The sequence below is a fragment of the Dama dama genome, chromosome 22 (genome assembly GCF_033118175.1).
Source record: "Dama dama isolate Ldn47 chromosome 22, ASM3311817v1, whole genome shotgun sequence".
Taxonomy (NCBI): domain Eukaryota; kingdom Metazoa; phylum Chordata; class Mammalia; order Artiodactyla; family Cervidae; genus Dama; species Dama dama.
This window is the reverse complement of record NC_083702.1, coordinates 20,309,679-20,332,262: the sequence shown is the minus strand read 5'-3', so window position 1 is coordinate 20,332,262 and position 22,584 is coordinate 20,309,679. Positions and strand designations below refer to the sequence as shown.

Sequence of the window (22,584 nt, the reverse complement as noted above, 5' to 3'; positions counted from 1 at the left end):
TACATAAAGACTTACCAAGTTAGTCGCTTAAATATTATTATATTACAATTTTAAATTACTAGGTTAGACACATATTATTAAACTGTGAGCACATGGATAACAACAGATATTTTTTCTACCAAATATAATATAGTTTGCAATAATTTGAACCTTTTTTCTACTTAATATATCACAGAACATTCATATCAATGTTTGTAGAACTGTCTCATTTATACTTAATGACTGTGAAAGTTTTATTGTAGGAATACATTATAATTTATCTCATTATTTAATTTATTGATAGTTACATTGTTCCTTTTACTTCTTTAAACAAAACATCTATTGGTCACTTGAATAACTAAGAAAAGTTATGAATAATTATTTCAACAAAAGTTGAAATAAGTTGTGTTTCGGGAACAGAGTTGTTGTGTCATTTTCATTTCCTCTAAGGTACCTTTTAAAAATGATTATGAATATTTATAATCACAAAAAAGATATTTTTAAAAATGAATATTTGTTACATTTGATTTAAACACAGTATATCACTTGTTTACATAACAATGTTTTCATATTCATTGTTCATTTATTATTTTTGAGAAATAAGGCAGAGAAAAGATCATTATGGTTAATATAATTTTAAAGTTTATCTTTGGAAATAGAGAAGAGCTTCATTATACATGGAAGAATAACAAAGTTAATATTGGGGCTGAATTACATTGCCTTTTATTTTCTTGAGTGTAAAAAGTACTTTACATATTAAATTTAGAGTAAACATCCTGTCTGATATTGCATATGAAGAGTTCTGTTTCCTTGATCCTGTTTCATTCTGACCACCTGCTAATCATCTGATCAACTATGGAACCCAAGACACCAGCACTGTCCAGCCCTGGTCCTGGTCATCAACATTTGCCAGAGGAATTGCATGAACTAAATACAGGTAATGCTGCTATTGCTAAGTAATCCCTTTATTTACTGAGAAAATAATATTATAAATAACTAAGTCCATAGCTAGCTACTTCTAGAAGAAGAGTTAAAAACCTTTCGTCCTTGTGAGTGAATTTTAGATTTTCCAATGGAAGGGAATTTAAAATACAATCACTCTTTGGTAAGTAAATATTTACAATGGGGTTAGGTTAAATATTATTTGGAAAAGTGTTATTGACTTGGTGACTGTGAATTCTCTGCTTTGCTTGCACTGAAAGAGTACTGCTAAGAAAATTTATTTATCTAGCAAGAATTAGATGATTTTGTTTCTCACGCTCCTTTCATTAACATTAAATTCAACTGTAAGAAGGAGCATTTGTAGACATTTAAATTATAGATAGTTAAACTAACTCTTAAATTTCTATTCTTTCTGCAACTGGTATTACTTCAGATGCTATTGTCCATTATATTCTTATAATTACTATTCTAACTACTACTATGACTATTTTTATAATAATAAAACTTATTGCATGTTTATTACTTCAAGCACCATGCTGTTGACTTTATATACATTAGCTTAATCTCCACAATATATATATGGAAAAATATTACTGTTATTCTTATTTTATATAAGAAACTAAGGATAAAAAAAGCTTGTCACAATTCATAAAGCAACTGCCTAACTGAGACAATTTTTAAAACTTTGTTATAAGTCTAACATAAGGACAATTTATGTTTCTAACATGTTTTTAATTCTATGTCGTTATAAATATATGTACATATACATATGTGTATATATAAAATTATAATTATTTATTGCATGCATTTTTCCAACATACTTTCTAGAGTTTTGTGATGAAAATGTAACATACACAGAAGTCAAAGTTCGTGATTCTTCAAATATTCAGAAGAGAAAACGAACTAGGATTTGGAAAACAAAAGGTAAAAAATGTAAAACTCTAGACTTTTTTTTGCCTTCATATTTTAATGAGAAGTCATGAGAATAAATACTGACTAATCTTTCAAATGGAAATCACCCCTCATACACTTTTAAGCTGATCATAAGGACCCAAAGTCTAGTGTTAAGAGCAAATGGAAATGAGCAATGAACTACTGATCATTTTTCTCTAAATAATCAACCATGGCTTAAAGTGATGTACCAAAGCCATAGAATAAAGAATGCTTCTAGATATTTTGTGGGTTGATATCTTAGCTTTGTAAAAGATAAGTGCTCCTTTTATGCTACAATATTTCTAAAAATGAAATGGAGTGTGGGAGGTATATCCCAGTAACTAGATTTTATCAAAACTATCACAGAGTATCTGTCAAGGTCAATAGCTAATGCAGAAGTTTTATTCTTAGTTCTGCTACAAAGATGGGGAAAAAATTGTTTAATTAAAGGAAGGTGATAAACTAAATCCCTTGTAGGATTTCTAAAGTTCTCTTTTTGATCATAAAATGTCCTTAGTAGAGCAACTTGTTAGTTCAACATTCCTACTTAAAAATATTCATATTTCCCTGGCTATATCCAAATCTTCAAAATAATTTTTAAAGTTTTCCTCGCAGAGTGGGAATACCAATGATAGCACTCCCCTGGACTTAGATTTCATTCAAATTCTAATAGGATGAACATTCCTAGCCAAAATTCCTTCCAATCCCAACTCCTCAATCCTGATTCCATTGATCATCATGGTGAACTACTTTTTTCTCTTTGGGCAGAGTCTCCATGGTGCATTGCTACAGTGACATTTGCCTTGCTTTATTTAATTGCTCTTGCGCTAGCTGCATTTATGATAGCTAAGGGTAAGTATTTCTCAGTTTTTCATTAACTTGTTAAAAGTTACTAGAATATAATTTTGAAGCATTTGAAATTAATTCTAAGGATTTCCTAAAGTTATTTTTCATTTGTTATTTTAGTTACATAAAAGTATTTACCAATTCAGTTTTTGAATTATCAACAATAGCTTTGTCCCAGGTGAGCTTATCAAAGATGTTAGTGGATAGCTGTGTATTTTGAAAAAAATGAAAAATAATAGCAATGTTCTTTATGTTATTGTATTTTTACTGACATTAGACTTAGCAACCGTGAGATGTAAGAACTTGGAGATATTTATTGAATTTATTATTTGGGCAGTTAAAAGTAACTGTAAGAAAACTTGGAGATATTTATTGAATTTATTATTTGGGCAGTTAAAAAGTAACTGTAAGTCAGGAATTTGAAAGAAAGAATCTAATAGAAGAAATAAAATGATAATGGGAAGAGATTCATCAAAAAATGAAAAAGGAATATTATCAAGATATTGGGCCAAGTCTATATATTGCTTGAACTCAGTGTCTTAATATTAGAAAATATATTAGCTTTAAAAAAAATAGATTCAAAAATGGTACTATCTGCAAATCAGAAATATGAAAATTCCTTCAAATATAGAAAGTAAGGTAACTTATGCTTACAGAGCAGAGAAAACAACAGCACAAAACATATGAAGGATAAATTTATTCAAAAGTTATAAGTAGATCTAAATCAATAGAATATAGTATAATATATAATTTTCAGAAATAAACATAAAAATTTTGTGTACAATTTCTAACAAAGACACATATAATAATAAATGACAATGTAGAGAAACTGAATAAATATAGCTATAGTCTATAGATAAATAAATATCTATTTGGATTCACAAAGATGGTAATTTTTAAGAATGAACTTGAAAAGATCTTAATAACAAAACATGACTCCTAGACAAACTGTTTAGTAACTAGCAAACGATCAAAGAGTCCCATTCAAATTCATAAGGCAAGCACGTGCTGTGCTATGCTTAGCTGCCCAGTCATGTCCCACTCTTTGCGACCCCATGGACTACAAGCACACCAGGCTTCCCTGTCCTTCACTATCTTCCAGGGTCTGCTCAAATTCATGTCCACTGGTCAGTGATGCCATCCAACCATCTTGTCCTCTGTCATCCCCTTCTCCTCCTGCCCTCAATCTTTCCCAGCATCAGGGTCTTTTCCAGTGAGTCAGCTCTTCACATCAGGCAGCCAAAGTATTGGAGTTTCAGCTTCAGCATCTGTCCTTGCATTGAATATTCAGGGTTGATTTCCTTTAGGATGGACTGGTTGGATCTCCTTGCAGTCCAAGGGACTCGCAAGAGTCTTCTCCAGCACCACAGTTTGAAAGCATCAATTCTTTGGTGCTTAGCCTTCTTTATGGCCCCACTCTCACATCCTTACATCACTATTTGGAAAAACCATAGCTTTGACTAGACAGACCTTTGTAGGCAAAGCAATGCCTCTGCTTTTTAATATGCTTCCAAGGAGCAAGCGTCTTTTAATTTTATGGCTGTAGTCATCTTCCACAGTGATCTTGGAGCCCAAGCAAGTAAAGTCTATGACTGTTTCCATTGTTTCCCCATCTATATGCCATGAAGTGATGAGACCAGATGCCATGATCTTAGTTTTTTTAATGTTGTTTTAAGCCAGATTTTTCACTTTCCTCTTTCACCTTCAAGTTTCTCTTCACTTTCTGCCATAAAGATGGTGTTATCTGCATATCTGAGGTTGCTGATATTTCTCTCAGCAATCTTGATTCCAGCTTGTAATTCATCCAGCCCTGCATTTCACAAGATGTACTCTGCATAGGAGTTAAATAAGCAGGATGACAATATACAACCTTGACATACTCCTTTCCCAATTTTGAACCAGTCTATTGTTCCATGTTCAGTTCTAACTGTTGTTTCTTGACATTGCATGCAGGTTTATAATTGTTATTATTCTTTTGGATGTGATGGGCAAAGAAATCAGTGATGTGGGAAAACCTTTTTAGATACAAATATTTGAAATTAAATACTGAAACTATCGGAGAAGGAAATGGCAATCCACTCCAATATACTTGCCTGGAAAATTCCATGGACAGAGGAGACTGGTGGGCTACAGTCCAAGGGGTTGCAGAGTTGGACACGTCTGAACAGATACAAACACACACACTGAAAGTATATGTATATGATGTACTTTCTTACCTAGATATACCAAGAAAACCTACTGAAAAAAAAATTCATAATAAAGACACTTCAGTAACAAGGCTTGAAACAAAGTTAACAGAATTTCATTATATACCATCTAGAGCTAACATCCAAAATTCAGGTCCACATATTAAGCCTTTCACTTGACATTTCTTCTTTGATATCTTGAAAAACAATTAGCCTACAATATTTTTAAATAGACTTTCTTCCCAGCCATTATCCTTACTGGCATCATGGGGAAAGAATCAAATACTTTAATACTGTTGTCTCTCTTGGCACTTGTCTAGTGAGACAAGCCTAAGAATCATCTGTATCGTTTAACTGCCACTGATTATTCCAATTTAGTGAATAAGTACACTTCTCCACAGTTGCATTATTACCCATCTAATCTAAGCAATTCTTTCTCTGTCTCCCTTAGTCTAGGCTATAAACCTCCTAAAGGTCTAACTACAATTCACCCTTGACCTCCTCCATTAAATTTACAAAGTAACCTCTTCAAAATATAAATTTTATAAACTCACGAGGCTTAGCCTATTAATACTCTAAATTCAATATAACTTTTAAAATCTTTAACATGGTGTATAAGGGTCTTCCTTACTTGGTCCATGGTTTCTATCCCAGCTAGTATCACATACTTTCTCACTTTATGGGTTCCAGTCACAGGTATCTTTTAGTTCCCTAAATGACTTATAGTTAGTATTACCATGTAGCATTATAAAAACAAGGATCATTTTAATAATGAAAGTAGGTGATGCTAATAATTACTCTGGGACAACAAGCATAAATCAGGACTTCTCTGGGTAGATTGCTGTTAATTATAACTTTATCTGTAATCCTTCTTGCTACAAAGGGTATGCATAGACTGTTTTGCTTTTTACCTAAAACAGCCTTTCTTCTACTTTTCTTCTAAGTAGCTAATCCTTTAGTAATCAATTAACACTATCCACTTATAAATAAGCCAGATTTCTCTGTTACAATATCTTAATAGTGATTCATTTGTTGCACCTTTCACAGCCTCACCTGTGTAATTATTTGTGTGATTATTTCCTTAAGATCTCTTTCTCCCACTAGCTTGTTTGCTTCTTTACAAAGAACCCACATATATATTTGCTCTACATTTTAACCTTTGCTTTTGAAAACTATGTTGTCACATTAGAGGTACTTGGTGAATTTTTTATTAAATAAATTAATATACCTAATAATGCATATGGCTTATGTGAAAGAGATTGTAATACTTTTAATATTAATATTAAAAGACATAAAGACATCTAACGAGCTCAGTATATATTAAGTGTACCTTGGTGGGAAGACTAATATTGTGTAGATAATGATACAATCTAGATTTATTTAAGATTTATGTGATCCCAATATACTTGTATCTTCATGACAAGTATGTTAATTATAAATTATGTTGTTGTTGTTCAGTCACTAAGTCGTGCCCAACTCTTTGTGACCTGCAGCACACTAGGCTTCCCTGTCTTTCACTGTCTCCCGGAATTTGCTCAAATTCATGTCCACTTCCCCACTCCAGTACTCTTGCCTGGAAAATCCCAAGGCCGGAGGAGCCTGGTAGGCTGCGGTCTATGTAGTCGCTAAGAGTCGGACACGACTGAGCGACTTCACTTTCACTTTTCACTTTCATGCATTGGAGAAGGAAATGGCAACCCACTCCAGTATTCTTGCCTGGAGAATCCCAGGGACGGGGGAGCCTGGTGGGCTGCCATCTATGGGGTCGCACAGAGTCGGACACGACTGAAGCGACTTAGCAGCAGCAGCATGTCCATTGAGTCGGTGATGCCATCTAACCATCTCATCTTCTGCAGCCCTCTTCTCCTCCTGCCTTCAATCTTTCCCAGAGTCAAGGTAGTTTCCAATGAGTCAGCTCTTCACATCAGATGGCCAAGTATTGGAGCTTCAGCTTTAGCATCCAGTCCTTCCAATGAATATTCAAGGTTGATTTCCTTTAGGATTGGCTGGTTTAAGTCCCAAAGAAGTAAAAAAAATGATTAGCAAAATACATATTGAAATATATTAACAAGAACAATAGCAATCTAGTCTTTCCAAGTACCAAACAGTCTATAAAGCTAAAGATAATTTAACATTATAGTATTGGTATAAAATAAATATATTCAAAATAAGAAAAAAGAAACAGCCTAATCATAAAATCGTATGAATATGTGTACCTATGGTATAGATATATTTAGCATTTTAGTTGCTTGTTTTTTAATCTACATCCTGGCTTAAGTTATATTCAATCCTTACTATACGTTTGCCTTTTCTGTTGCAATTTTCTCTTCTCTGTAGACGCTTTTTTTTCCATTTACAGAAAACCCTTTAACATTCCTTTAGGGTAAGTTTAGTGCTGCTGAATTCTTTTAGTTTTTGTTTGTCTAAAACGTCTTTATCTCTCCTGCTTCACTCAATGATAATCTTGTTGAATATGGTATCCTAGGTTGCAGGGTTTTCCCATTCAGAACTTTGACTATATCACCCCATTCCCTTCTGGATAATTATGCAAAGAAATTAGCTCATAGCCTCATGGGTGTCCCCTTGTGAGTGACTCTTTGTTTTTTCCTGCCTTTAGACTCCTCTATCTTTAAATTTCACCATTTTAATTGTGACATGACTTAGTATAGGTCTGTTTGGTTTCATCTTATTTGAGACCCTCTGTGCTTTGTGTACCTGGATATCTATTTCCTTCAAGTTCAGGAAATGTTCAGCCATATTTTCTCCAAATACATTAAAAAAAATTTTTTTTTATTGGAGCATAGTTGCTTTACATTGTGATGTCAGTTTCTGTTCTACAGTAAAGTAAATTGGTTACATGTACACATATATCCACTCATTTTTAGATTTCCTTCTCATTTAGGTCACCACAGAACATTGTGCTAAACAGTAGGTTCCCATTTGTTTTCTATTTTATACATAGTAGTGTATATACGTCAATCCTAACTCCCACCTTCATTCTACTCCTCCACCCCTTTCCCCCTGGGTAACCATAAGTTTAGTGTCTGAGTCTGTGACTTTGTTTCTGTTTTGCCAATAAGTTCATCTGTACCATTTTTCTATATATCACACATATGCATTAATTTACAGTATTTGTTTTTCTCTTTCCAACTGATTTCACTCTGTATGATAGTCCATCCACATTTCTGCAAATGGAACTATTTTGTGCCTTTTTATGGCGGAGTATTATTCCACTGCATATATGTGTGACATCTTCTTTATTCATTCCTCTGCAGATGGACATTTATGTTGCTTCTATGTCTTGCTTATTGAAAGAGTGCCTCAATAAACACAGGGGTGCATGAGTGAACATTGCTTAGTTGTGTCCAACTCTTTGCCACACCATGGGTTGTAGCCCACCAGTCTCCTCTGCCCATGGAATTTTCCAGGCAATAATACTGGAGCGAGTAGCCATTCCCTTCTCTAGGGGATCTTCCTGACCCAGGGATTGAATCCAGGTCTCTGGCATTGCAGGCAGATTCTTTACCAACTGAGCCACCAGGGAAGCCCCATAGGGGTGCATACATCCTTTCAAATTATGGTTCTCTCCAGATATATGCCCAAGAGTGGGACTGAGGGGTCATATGGAAGCTATATTCTTAGATTTTTTAAGGAAACTCCACACTGTTCTCCATAGCGGCAATACCAATTTACATTCCTACCAACAGTTGAGGAGGGTTCCCTTCTCTTTAAATACATTTTTGATCTCCTTCTCTCTCTTCTCCTTCTGGAACCCCTATTATGTATAGTTGGCATGCTTTATATTATCCCATAGATCTTGCATGTTGTTTTTATTTATTGTTTGTTTGTCTTTCTATCTGCTATTCTGATTAGAATTTTAAATTTCAGATCACTTAGGCATTCTTCTGAGTCATTTAGTCTGCTATTCATTGCTTCTAGAGTGCTTTTTAATCTCAGAAATTGAATTATCTATCTTTGATTGGGTCTTCTTTATACTTCCTAGTTTCTTGTTAAAACAACCTATGATCAATTCTCTTCCCTAATTCAGTTAGAGTTTTTATTAGTAATGTTTTTTTTTAATTTATTTTTATTATTATTATTTTTTTTTTCCAGTGGGTTTTGTCATACATTGATATGAATCAGCCATGGATTTACATGTATTCCCAATCCCGATCCCCCCTCCCACCTCCCTCTCCACCCGATTCCTCTGGGTCTTCCCAGTGCACCAGGCCGGAGCACTTGTCTCATGCATCCCACCTGGGCTGGCGATCTGTTTCACCATAGATAGTATACACGCTGTTCTTTTGAAATATCCCACCCTCACATTCTCCCACAAAGTTCAAAAGTCTGTTCTGTATTTCTGTGTCTCTTTTTCTGTTTTGCATATAGGGTTATCGTTATCACCTTTCTAAATTCCATATATATGTGTTACTATGCTGTAATGTTCTTTATCTTTCTGGCTTACTTCACTCTGTATAATGGGCTCCAGCTTCATCCATCTCATTAGGACTGGTTCAAATGAATTCTTTTTAATGGCTGAGTAATATTCCATGGTGTATATGTACCACAGCTTCCTTATCCATTCATCTGCTGATGGGCATCTAGGTTGCTTCCATGTCCTGGCTATTATAAACAGTGCTGCGATGAACATTGGGGTGCACGTGTCTCTTTCAGATCTGGTTTCTTCAGTGTGTATGCCCAGAAGTGGGATTGCTGGGTCATATGGCAGTTCTTTTTCCAGTTTTTTAAGAAATCTCCACACTGTTTTCCATAGCGGCTGTACTAGTTTGCATTCCCACCAACAGTGTAAGAGGGTTCCCTTTTCTCCACACCCTCTCCAGCATTTATTGCTTGTAGACTTTTGGATAGCAGCCATCCTGACTGGCGTGTAATGGTACCTCATTGTGGTTTTGATTTGCATTTCTCTAATAATGAGTGATGTTGAGCATCTTTCCATGTGTTTGTTAGCCATCTGTATGTCTTCTTTGGAGAAATGTCTGTTTAGTTCTTTGGCCCATTTTTTGATTGGGTCATTTATTTTTCTGGGACTTCAGACTCTACTACAAAGCCACAGTCATCAAGACAGTATGGTACTGGCACAAAGACAGAAATATAGATCAGTGGAACAGAATAGAAAGCCCAGAGATAAATCCACGAACCTATGGACACCTTATCTTTGACAAAGGAGGCAAGGATATACAATGGAAAAAAGACAACCTCTTTAACAAGTGGTGCTGGGAAAACTGGTCAACCACTTGTAAAAGAATGAAACTAGAACACTTTCTAACACCATACACAAAAATAAACTCAAAATGGATTTAAGATCTAAATGTAAGACCAGAAACTATAAAACTCCTAGAGGAGAACATAGGAGAACACTCTCCGACATAAATCACAGCAAGATCCTCTATGACCCACCTCCCAGAATATTGGAAATAAAAGCAAAAATAAACAAATGGGACCTAATGAAACTTAAAAGCTTTTGCACTACAAAGGAAACTATAAGTAAGGTGAAAAGACAGCCCTCAGATTGGGAGAAAATAATAGCAAATGAAGCAACAGACAAAAGGATTAATCTCAAAAATATAAAGCAACTCCTGCAGCTCAATTAGTAATGTTTTAAATTCATTATCTGGTAGGCCGATTACTTCTGTTTCATTATTCAATTTTCAGGGATTTTCTCTTGCTCTTTCAATTGACAGTAGTTCCTTTGCCTTTTCATTTTACTTAACTTTCTCTGTCTCTACGAGTTTAGGCAAAACTGTTACCTATTGTGTTCTTGAGGCAGTGAGTTGTGTGGGAGCATCCTCATGTAGACCGAGTGCCCTCCCATTTGGTGGGAGAAGTGGATTTGATGTGAATGCCAGTCACATCTTTCCTCAAGGTGTGCTGGCCGCCATCACCTTGGTCGGAGGTGTGGTGGTGATGGAGTAGCTAGAGGCTGATTAGGGTGAGAGATGGGACTTCCTCTCTGCTCACCGACCATAGTCACCATGTTAGAGCAGAGTTTGCTTCCAAGTTGCTAGAGCAAGTCTTGAGGGTCGAGCTCCAGCTGGTTCTGTTTCCTTTGGGTGTTTTTCCTTTTCCCCACACTGGGGAATTTGCCCCAAAGGCAGGGAGTACTGAAGTAAATGAGGCTGGTGTACTTATAAATGTCTGATGTGCTGACTATGTAGGCATCTATGGCTTCACTCAGACACAGCCTAAGGTCATACCTTTTCCCTTGCCGTGGTCATCCAGATCTAGTGCTAGTTTATGGCATGGAATAGCAGGGGTTGGAGTGTTTGCTTGACTGGCACTGTGGAGTGTGGTGTGGTAATTGTGGAAAATCAAGCAGTTGTGTTGCTATCAGAAGTCTGGGCTGCTTTAGGGGTGCTGTTTGAGTCACCAACAGTGACCGCCACTGCCCCACCTGGACCACACCCTGGACCCTGTGTTGCCTCTGTGTCCTCGGATCAAGCCTTTTCCTAGGTCCTGGCTACCCTAGATCTAGCATCAAGCTGTAGCATGCAGTGAGTGAGGAATCTAGGGGTACAGTGAGGCAGCAGCTGCTACATGAGACCTCTTTCTGCTTTGTTTGAAGGCACTTGGCAGGCAAGCCAGCATCTACCTTACAAGTGGAGTTTAAGCTTCTTCAGCCCCTCTCTCCATCCCAAATCTTCTCCAACAAGCGTAGGGGCTTACATCCTCCATGTACGACCCCTGGATTGGGATGCTGGACTGTGGCACAACCCTCTCACGTCCCAGGGCGACTGTTCACCTATACAACCTCCCATTTGCTCTTAGTCTCCTCCCAAGGATACAGGTTCTGCTTTTTTTCCAGTCTTACCCAATTACATGTGTGTCATTCTTACAATCTTGGTTGTAGAGGAGTACTTCTGCCAGTTTCCAGTTCATTTTCTATGACAGTTATTCCACAGGTAGTTGCATTTTTGGTGTGTGTGTAGGGGGTGGTGAATTCCATGTCTTCTTACTCTGCCTTTTTGATCCTCTTCTAGTACATTTATTGTTATGAGTCCAGCAATGCATTTGAGATTTAAGCTGCAGTAATATGGTCAAGAGAATTCAAAGTCTTCCTCATATGAGCCTGAACTTGGCTGATTGAAACTTTTTGTCCAACAAGTTACATGATCTTGTAGTTGGACTAGGATCAGATCTTTAAAATGTAGTCAAGCAGAAAGATTTTCTTTACAATTAGTGTGAAGTCTCCAAAATATCTTAGAAGCAACCATAAGCCATTCAGACTAAATAAAATAAATTCAAGATAGGAGCATTCCAGTCACTCTATTTTTTTCAACTCAAGTTTAGCCAATGAGAGGGACAGATTCTCCAAAACAAAACAAAATACATCATGTGAAATGATGTGGGTTAAAGGTTTCATATTTGAAAATAGAAATATAGATGTTAAGAAAAATAGCACAATTAGAAATTGTTTATTTTAATGAGCTTGAAATTTAAAATATAAATAATTGATAGCTTGAAGATCTTTGAAAGGGTAACATTAGCAAAGCTGTGTAATAGGGGTGTTAATTCTAGAGGCATCTTGAGAAAAATAGTGGATAGTGACAGAGAGTTTGTGGAATATTATAAAAGTTCCACATAAAAATAATGAAAATTTGAATGGGGAAAAGGTTATGGTGCTGTGAAAAAGTAAATAGATATGTGAAGCACTATAGTAATAGAATAAACAGTACTTTGTGACTGACTTGTGTGCTATGTCAAAGGCATTTGCTTCAGAGGCAACTTTGGTCATTAAGTCATAATTGGGTTTACTAACTGCTTAGAATAGCAATAATAAGATGTGGAAATCTGCAATGATTAAAGCATCAGTCACTACCTCATAAATGTCTGTCATAAGAAAAATGTTTTATATTTAATGTCAATTATTTGCAAGTGATAATTCTAATTTATTCTGTAGCTAATCATTAAAAAAATAAATGAATAAATTGTATTCAAACTTCTCTGAATTTCTATTTTATTTGCATTCTCAAAGGTTTAAAAGTGATAAATCTTAAAATGTATTTTCATTTGTAAATTTTACAAATTCCAGTTAAATGCCTAGAAGACATTCTGAATACACAGGAAAACAATACTGTTGTGGCTGGATATTGCAACACAATATAGCAAAACAGAGGTAAGTATTGAATTGCAATGAGAATCTTGTTATCAATGTAGATTGCTTAAATTTAGATGCATATATGCAATTAATAAATACAAAATCAAAGTTAGTAACTATGGCTCACTTTTCAGAAAAATTCTTAAGTATCATGGGCTTCTCTTGAAGTTAGGGAGGATAATTAAAAACAATAATACAAAAATTATGATACACAGAGTTAGTATGGGTGACAAAGTTATCCTCATGGATGCATTTTTTGTTGTCAAGGTAACTGGTTCTTCTCTGAAGAAAACTGATATCTTATTTCTGCTGAAAATAAGATCTTGGCAGCAAGGAAATTGTCCTGAAGCAATGAGCTCCAGTCTTCTCAAGACATACAACAAAGAAGAATTGGAAATGTATGGCACAATAATCCTTCTTACATTTTCTTTTCTTTTTTTTTTTTTTTTTGTTTTTTACATTTTCTTATACAGAAGGTAATTATAGAGACATTTTAACATTTTGTGTTCTTTCAAGTATGCTCAACTCAGCATATTGTAATAATTGGAGATCTCTTAATCAAACCTAAATATCAAAATATGGGCTTAAATGGTTATGTGATTTTTAAATTTTAAATATATTTGTACATAGAAGCAAATGCTAATATACTAAAATTTCAGACCCTGCTAAATAAATGAGAGGAAGCCACATAGCACATATACACTAAAGAGCATTTAGTCACAATGAGCACTTAAAAAATACCTAGTATTTATTGATTACTTCTAATGTTCCCAATACTACTTCAGTGTATCACATATTAGATCATGTACTGCCCCAATAATTCCTACAAAACTGTACTATTTTTATGGCTGTCATATTAACAAAGAAACAGAGACCCAGAAAGAATGAGGAATTTTCCAAAGTTGTATAGCTAGTAAAAAATAGAAACATAATTTAAGCCAAAATAGGTTTACTCTAGAGATTACACATGGAACCATTATGCTATGCTGACCTCAGAACAAGAAGTCATGTCAGATCAAGTTGTAAAAATATTGCTTCTTCAGAAATAGTGAGGGCTGCAGATTTACATTTTCCCCACCCAGCTGTATCTTTCAGAGAGGAACAAATGAGAAAAAAAACTTTCAAGAAAGAAATATTATACTGGCTCTTTATAAACAGTATTTTATGAATATTTTATACTAATCATTCTCTGGAATATGGAAAAAAGAGACAAATAGAAGTGATATTTTTCAACTTAGTAGACTCCAGCAAGCTTAAAGAATATAGGTCTCCTTTAATTTTAGTTCTCATCTACTATGTGACTGTATATTATTTCTTTTTTTACTGCATTCAAGTTCTGTTATTGCCTTTAATAAAGACTTCAGTCTATAGCATGATGATAAGTTGATGGCATATATACTGACAATTTCCATATGATGCCCTTGGGAGACACACCTCATAATTTCAGCATTCCTCCCTGCCAAGGCTGGCCTCTGCTCTAAATAGTTCCTGACAATCTTTCCCAGTTGCATTGCTCCCATCTCAATCACATAAAATGGTCTAAATTAAACTTGTATATACAGATCATTGGGCTTCCCGGGGCTCAATGATAAAGAATCTACCTGCCAATGTAGGAGACGCAGGAGACCTAAGTTTGATCCCTGGGTTGGGAAGATGCCCTGCAGAAGAAAAGACAACCCATTCCAGTACGCTTGCCTGAAAAATTCTATGGACAGAGTCTGATGGGCTACAGTCTAAAGAGTTGCAACGAGTCAGACACCACTGAGTGACTGAACATGCATACATATCAATGGTGAACTCGTTCCTCTTTCAGGAAAAACAATTTTTAAACTGTATATACAAAGTAACACATTTGTTAAGGCAGTGTCTCCTAAAGATCTCTTACCTCAAAATGTGATTTTGTAAATACAGGTTACCCATAACTTACAGTGGAATAGCTAATGTCTGTGAATATTCCAAAACTGATAGAAGACATCAAACCACATAATGCCAAAGCATTCTGAATTCCTATCGGGTGAACAAAATAAAAACACTGTTATATATATCATGTTTAATTGCTGAAAACCAAGGATAAATGGAAGCTGAAAGGCAGGTAGTAAATACAGAATTTATATATTTGTATATTTATTTGTTAATGCTTTTTTTTGTCTTTATTGAGTTTGTCACAACATTACTTCTGTTTTCTGTTTTGGTTTTATTGCCCACGAGGCACACAAGAACTTAGCTCCTGACCAGGGATTAAACCCACATCCTCTGCATTGTAAAGTCAAGTCTTAACCACAGGACAGCCAGGAAAGTACAGAATTTACTTTTAAAGAAGTAATTAGTAGCTAATCTATAAAAAGGAAAAAGAAAGCATGGAAGTATTGAAAGACAATTGTTATACAAAACTCTATCCCCAGAGAAAAGATAATTATATGAGAATCATATGAAGATATACTTATATTCCATAGGTGAAATAAAGATAATTTAAGATAGGTAGAGAAAAATTGTCATTACCTTAGGTCTTTGCTAAGGATATACTATAATGTCCTTTAGATGTTAGAAAATAATCCCAAATGGAACCTCTAAGATTCAGGATAAAGGGCAATGAAATAGGTAAATGCAGGTGTAAATCTAAATGAATAGTGATTATACAAAGCCATAATATTAGTGTCTATAGTTTAAAATTGCATAAGCTTGAACTACACTGTAAATGTTGCATTTAAATTAAAAGGAGTTTCTGGTCTTACATTTAGATCTTTAATCCATTTTGAGTTTATTTTTGTGTATGGTGTTAGAAAGTGTTCTAGTTTCATTCTTTTACAAGTGGTTGACCAGTTTTCCCAGCACCACTTGTTAAAGAGGTTGTCTTTTTTCCATTGTATATCCTTGCCTCCTTTGTCAAAGATAAGGTGTCCATAGGTTCGTGGATTTATCTCTGGGCTTTCTATTCTGTTCCATTGATCTGGAGAACATAGGCAAAACACTCTCCGACATAAATCACAGCAAGATCCTCTATGACCCACCTCCCAGAATATTGGAAATAAAAGCAAAAATAAACAAATGGGACCTAATGAAACTTAAAAGCTTTTGCACTACAAAGGAAACTATAAGTAAGGTGAAAAGACAGCCCTCAGATTGGGAGAAAATAATAGCAAATGAAGAAACAGACAAAGGATTAATCTCAAAAATATACAAGCAACTCCTGCAGCTCAATTCCAGAAAAATAAATGACCCAATCAAAAAATGGGCCAAAGAACTAAACAGACATTTCTCCAAAGAAGACATAGTGATGGCTAACAAACACATGAAAAGATGCTCAACATCACTCATTATTAGAGAAATGCAAATCAAAACCACAATGAGGTACCATTACACGCCAGTCAGGATGGCTGCTATCCAAAAGTCTACAAGCAATAAATGCTGGAGAGGGTGTGGAGAAAAGGGAACCCTCTTACACTGTTGGTGGGAATGCAAACTAGTACAGCCGCTATGGAAAACAGTGTGGAGATTTCTTAAAAAACTGGAAATAGAACTGCCATATGACCCAGCAATCCCACTTCTGAGGAAACCAGATCTGAAAGAGACACGTGCACCCCAATGTTCATCGCAGCACTGTTTATAATAGCCAGGACATGGAAGCAACCTAGATGCCCATCAGCAGATGAATGGATAAGGAAGCTGTGGTACATATACACCATGGAATATTACTCAGCCATTAAAAAGAATTCATTTGAACCAGTCCTAATGAGATGGATGAAGCTGGAGCCCATTATACAGAGTGAAGTAAGCCAGAAAGATAAAGAACATTACAGCATAGTAACACATATATATGGAATTTGGAAAGGTGATAACGATAACCCTATATGCAAAACAGAAAAAGAGACACAGAAATACAGAACAGACTTTTGAACTTTGTGGGAGAATGTGAGGGTGGGATATTTCAAAAGAACAGCATGTATACTATCTATGGTGAAACAGATCACCAGCCCAGGTGGGATGCATGAGACAAGTGCTCTGGCCTGGTGCACTGGGAAGACCCAGAGGAATCGGGTGGAGAGGGAGGTGGGAGGGGGGATCGGGATTGGGAATACGTGTAAATCCATGACTGATTCATATCAATGTATGACAAAACCCAAAAAATAATAATAATAAAAATAAATTAAAAATTTTTAAAAAAATAAATTAATTAAAAGGAGGATATGGAGTTAAAAGGACCTAAGGCTATGGCCCAGAGAGTAGAGAATCTGCCTGCGATGTAGGACATGCAGGTTAAATCTCTAGGTCGGGAAGATCCCCTGGAAATATTGCTCAGGTAATCCTATGGACAGAGGAGACTGGGGAACTACAGTCCACGTGATCACAAAAGAGCTGGACGTGACTTAGCAAAAACAACAGCAAGGTTATTAAAATGTCTAAGGAGGAGTAAAGGAAGTATTTATCTTGGGCATTACTAGGTCAAGAATGCATGTTGAAATTTTTAGTTACTTAGAATAACTGCTAAAATAACAAAATATTATGCAGTTATGAAGCTAATGAAGGAATTAATTAGTGGAGTGATAATAGTTTAGTGGGGGACTTCCCTGGTGAACCAGTGGCTAAGACTCCACGTTCCCAGTGCAAGGGGCCTGGGTTCGATCCCTGGTTAGGGAACTGGATCCCACATGTACAGCTAAGACTGGGCACAGCCAAATAAGTGAACAAAAATAAATATAAAAAAAAAAAATAGTTTAGTGGATAATTCTTTTTCCTTAATTTATTTATTTGTTTTTTCATGTTTGGCTATGCTAGGTCTTCCTTGCTGAGGGCAGGCTCTGAAGCCGAGGCTCATTAGTTACGGCACACAGGCCGAGTTGTCCTGCATGTGGAATCTTCCCAGGCCAGTGACTAAACCAGCGTCCCCCACATGGGCAGGCAGATTCTTAACCACTGGACTGCCAGGGAAGTCCAAACAGCTAATTCTTAATTAACAGATAATACTCCACGAAATCAATGAAGTAGAAGATTTCATATCAGAATCATTCTTAGACAAAGACAATCAATCTGAGGGTTGCAGGAGTTAAGGTAAGCATTTCAGCCTTATCCTTTCTGGGTATCCAGGGGCCCATAAAGTATTCAGGGTGGATATTGGAGTATGAGAATGAATAATTCTAATCTCAAAAATGGAAGAAAGCTCAAATGCCTCCAAGTCAGAGTTTTCTTATATTCTCCTTTTCCTATCAACTACTTTCACTTGCAGACTAATTTTATTTACTTCTGTCAATTGTTCCTTCATTTAAAAACTACTTCAGCTCCTTTGGCTTCTTCACAGTTCTTAACAGATTCATTTGTCTCAGATGAATATATATAGTTTAGTAGCCCATAATGTAATTTTCTCAGCCTCTTTTTCTAGAAAAAGAACCATGTGGTTTTGTGTGAGGAAGCCACACTAAGGAACTTCATCTTTGTTTAATCTAACTCCCCATTTATTTCAGTTTTAAGTAATGGCCTAAAATAAATTTTCAAAGTCCTTTTGCTCTATTTCTCCCCCTTAACATGTGTTTCTGTAAGAGCTAGTTTATTATCTTCATGAGGAACTGATGGTAACTGATTCTTCAAATCATTTTAATAGCTGAGGCTCCAAATATACTTATTATCTTAATTTCTACTTTCAGTGAGTTTTCTTCACTAGGATTCTACAGTGAATATTCTACAGATATAATTCCCATGATTGTCTTATTACTGACTACTCTAGATAGAATGCCTCATCATTGTTCTCTCAAGAGAAAATGTGTGTATCTCACCCTGTTTGTTGAAAAGAGTATGCTCCACTTCCAAAAGGCCATTGTAATGGGAAACAGTAGCTTATGTTGCATGTTGATAATAGTAATAAACATGGCAGACACTGCAGGTAAAAGCTGCGGGACTCTACAGACCTATACACACCTGGAGCAAGAGGTTAGAGGGAGAGACATACAACAGATCATCTAAAGGCTCTGAGGACAAGCTGGGAAGTTAGGACATTTCAAAGCAGCCATATATAAGAGGGAATAAAAATCTGCACAGAGACTCAGGCAAGATGCAAGTTCAAAAAGGCCTGAGAACCCTGTTTGAGAAAAGCACGTTAGGAACTTGTTCAGAAACCAGTGATCTTTATTTTTTTTTTTTTTTTAACACTGAAAAACCATTCACTTTTATTAATTAAGATACATTAATTTTACACAGATGGAATAAAACCTTTTACAATTGTTGTTTGATCCTTGATTAAAATACACATTACAAGCTTCTAAAAACTTTCCTGTTTCTCTGATGAAATGATTTGAGAATGTGATTTATATAGTTTACAAAATGGAGGCTAATTTAGTAAACATGGATGGACATTAATTATATTAATATGACTTTTCAAGAAAGAGTTTTCTATACTTACATCAGAAAGGCGTCCTTACTTCAAGCCTGCCAGATAATATGCATGATTTCTCTATGTTGCTGTTATAAAAATACCTTCGATTTTCATGAACTATCCTTGTTTTATGCTTAAAAAGCAACTGACATAATTATTGAAAACTTAGAGCAAACTTCTGTCTTACTTTGAACTATTCCCTGAACACTTACATCATGGTGACCACAGAGGTGTTTAACATCAGTGACAAATACCTCCATTCAGAGGTTTAGTGTGTATATAACATGACTGTGTTCTTAATCTTATAAATTGGAGAATAAATATAAATGATTCCCACGTAATATAGAAGGGCTTCTCTTACCATTGGGCAACAACCATCAAAAACATAAATTCATATATAAAGTAGAAACAAATCACAGCATGTAGTAATTTGAGAGTTGAATTACATTCGTTTTGGTTCCTTAAAAATCTCAAATAACGTTAACATAAAGAAGGATACATTCATAATAATTATACCTCTGCAAATATCCACCCCATCATCTTGTGATCCATACTAACATATCAATTTTGTATGTGTTTTATTTATGGAATACTTGCTACAGTGTTTCTACTTAGAGTAATTTAACAAAAGGGGTACTAATGACATGCTTTCTAGTATGAATTCTCTGGTATTGAGTTACTTTTGATGTTTGATTAAGCAGTTTTCTACATTTTTTTTATTTCATTCATGTATCTTTCCAAAGAAAACACTCGTTTTTTTTTCAAAACTGTATATTTAGGAGCAACTTTTTTTTAGCACTGATTCATTTCTAGGGTTTCTCTGCAGTATGTATTCTCTGATTGTGAGTCAGGTGATGGCTGTGAGGAAATGCTTTGCCACATTCCTTACATTTCTAACATTTCTCTGCAGTATGAACTCTCTGATGTCGAGAAAGACCTGAACTCTGGGAAAAGGCTTTGCCACAGTCTATACATTTATAAGGTCTCTCCCCAGTATGGATTCGTTGATGTCAAGTAAGAAGTGAATAATGGGTAAAGGCTTTGCCACATTCTGTACATTTATAAGGTCTTTCCCCGGTGTGGATTCGCTGATGTTGAGTTAAATTTGAACTCTGCTTAAAAGCCTTGCCACATGCAGTACATTTATAAGGTCTCTCCCCAGTATGGATTCGTTGATGTCGAGTAAGAAGTGAATAATGGATAAACGCTTTGCCACATGCTGTACATTTATAAGGCCTCTCCCCAGTATGGATTCGTTGATGTCGTCTAAGAATTGAATGACGGATAAAGGCTTTGCCACATTCTGTACATTTATAAGGTCTTTCCCCGGTGTGGATTCGCTGATGTTGAGTTAAATTTGAACTCTGCTTAAAAGCCTTGCCACATGCAGTACATTTATAAGGTCTCTCCCCAGTATGGATTCGTTGATGTCGAGTAAGAAGTGAATAATGGATAAACGCTTTGCCACATGCTGTACATTTATAAGGCCTCTCCCCAGTATGGATTCGTTGATGTCGTCTAAGAATTGAATGACGGATAAAGGCTTTGCCACATGCTGTACATTTATAAGGTGTCTCCCCAGTATGGATTTGTTGATGTCGAGTAAGAAGAGAATAACTGATAAAGGCTTTGCCACATTCTGTACCAGTGATCTTTAAAAGATGGCTGCTCTCATCTACAGATCCTAGACTTAAGCTGCAACATACAGCTCTTTAAGGATACCTGGCATCGCCTTAGAAATTTATTTTTCACAGCATTGGTGAAAGGTATGTCTTCTAGATCACTTCCCGTATGTGGGTGAGAGGGTCTTGAACGACAAATCCAATTTAATGTTCTTATCCCCTTAAGTCATTGAATTCCTTCCTCTATATTAAACCAAGGCAGGCCCAGCATTCACGCTCACTCAGCATGGACTGTTTGTCAAATCTTTGTGTTATACACTTAAAACTAATATATCATATGCCAATTATATCTCAGTGTAAACAAGCCCTGTTGAAACTAATAAACTAAATCAGCAAAGTTATAGGATACAAATCAACACCCAAAAATCAACTGCATTTCTATACACTAAAAATGAGCTAGTGAATTATGAAAAAATTAAACAAACCCATTTATAACAGCATCAAAAAATAATAAAACACTTAGTGATAAATTTAACCAAGGAGGTGAAAAACTTGTACACTGACAACAAATCATTAATAGAAGAAATTAAAGAAGACACAAATAAATGAAAAGACAATCTATGTTTATGGATTGGAAGATTTAATATTATGGAAATGTCCAAATATTGGGCTCCCCAGGTGGCACTAATCGTAAAGAACCCACCTGTCAATGTAGACATGGGTTCAATGTCTGAGTCGGAAAGATGCCCTGGAGAGAAGGGAATGGCAACCCACTCCGGAATTCTTACCTGAAGAATCTACATGGACAGAGGAGCCTGGCGGGCTTTAGGCCATATAGGGTCACAAAGAGTCGGACACTACTGAAGCAAATTAACATGCACACACAGATGTTCATATTATCCAAAGTGATCTGCAGATACAGTGCAATTTCTATCAAAACCCGAATGGCCTTTCTTTTTAACAAAAAAATAAATAAAACCAATACTAAAATATGCATAGAACTGCAAGAGATCCTGAATAATCTAAGCAATTTTGAGCAAGAACCAAGCTGAGGGTATCACACTCTGATTTCAAAACATATTACAAGGCTATAGTAGTCAAAATAATATGATACTGGCATATGCAACAACGCAGATAAGCCTGGAAGACATGATAAGAGAAAGAAGCCAGACAGAAGAACAAATACACATGATTCCACTTATATGAGGTAATGAAAAGAGTCAGATTCATGGAAACAGAGGACAGAATAGTGGTTACCAGGGACAGAGAGTGGAGGAAATGGGGAGCTGCTGCTCAATCAGTATAAAATTTTAGTTTTGCGATACAAATAATTTCTAGAAATCTATTGTAGAGCATTGTCACTATACTTCAAAATTTTTTAAGAGGGTAGATATGGTGTCGTGTTCTTATCACAGTAAAAATAAATAAAATAAAAATGTTCAGAGTGGTTAAAAAAAAGAAAAGTTACTACACCCTATATTGTGATGAACTGAATTTCTATTACTATAGTTCTGTATGCTTAGAACGTATGAAGAGAGGAAAAATCACATGCATTCTACCAAAATTCTGACTCCAAAATAGTGTCCACTTTGTCACTAC

General features: G+C 35.6%; 2 protein-coding genes across 2 annotated transcripts; one reads left to right on the top strand and one right to left on the bottom strand.

Moving 5' to 3' along the window:
• The first annotated feature begins 793 nt into the window (after nt 1–793).
• LOC133043752 (uncharacterized) lies at nt 794–14,372 on the top strand. Its single transcript, XM_061124951.1, has 5 exons — nt 794–916; nt 1,750–1,845; nt 2,623–2,706; nt 12,937–13,020; nt 13,270–14,372. The coding sequence occupies exons 1-4, from the start codon at nt 835–837 to the stop codon at nt 13,008–13,010; spliced, it is 336 nt and encodes a 111-aa protein (XP_060980934.1). The 5' UTR covers nt 794–834; the 3' UTR covers nt 13,011–13,020; nt 13,270–14,372.
• Nucleotides 14,373–20,373: 6,001 nt separating this feature from the next.
• Nucleotides 20,374–21,092, bottom strand: LOC133043064 (zinc finger protein 79-like). The gene is made up of 2 exons (XM_061123950.1): nt 21,086–21,092; nt 20,374–21,002 (listed from the first exon to the last, which is right to left on the bottom strand). Exons 1-2 carry the CDS (start codon nt 21,090–21,092, stop codon nt 20,374–20,376), a joined length of 636 nt encoding a protein of 211 aa, XP_060979933.1.
• Nucleotides 21,093–22,584: the final 1,492 nt, after the last annotated feature.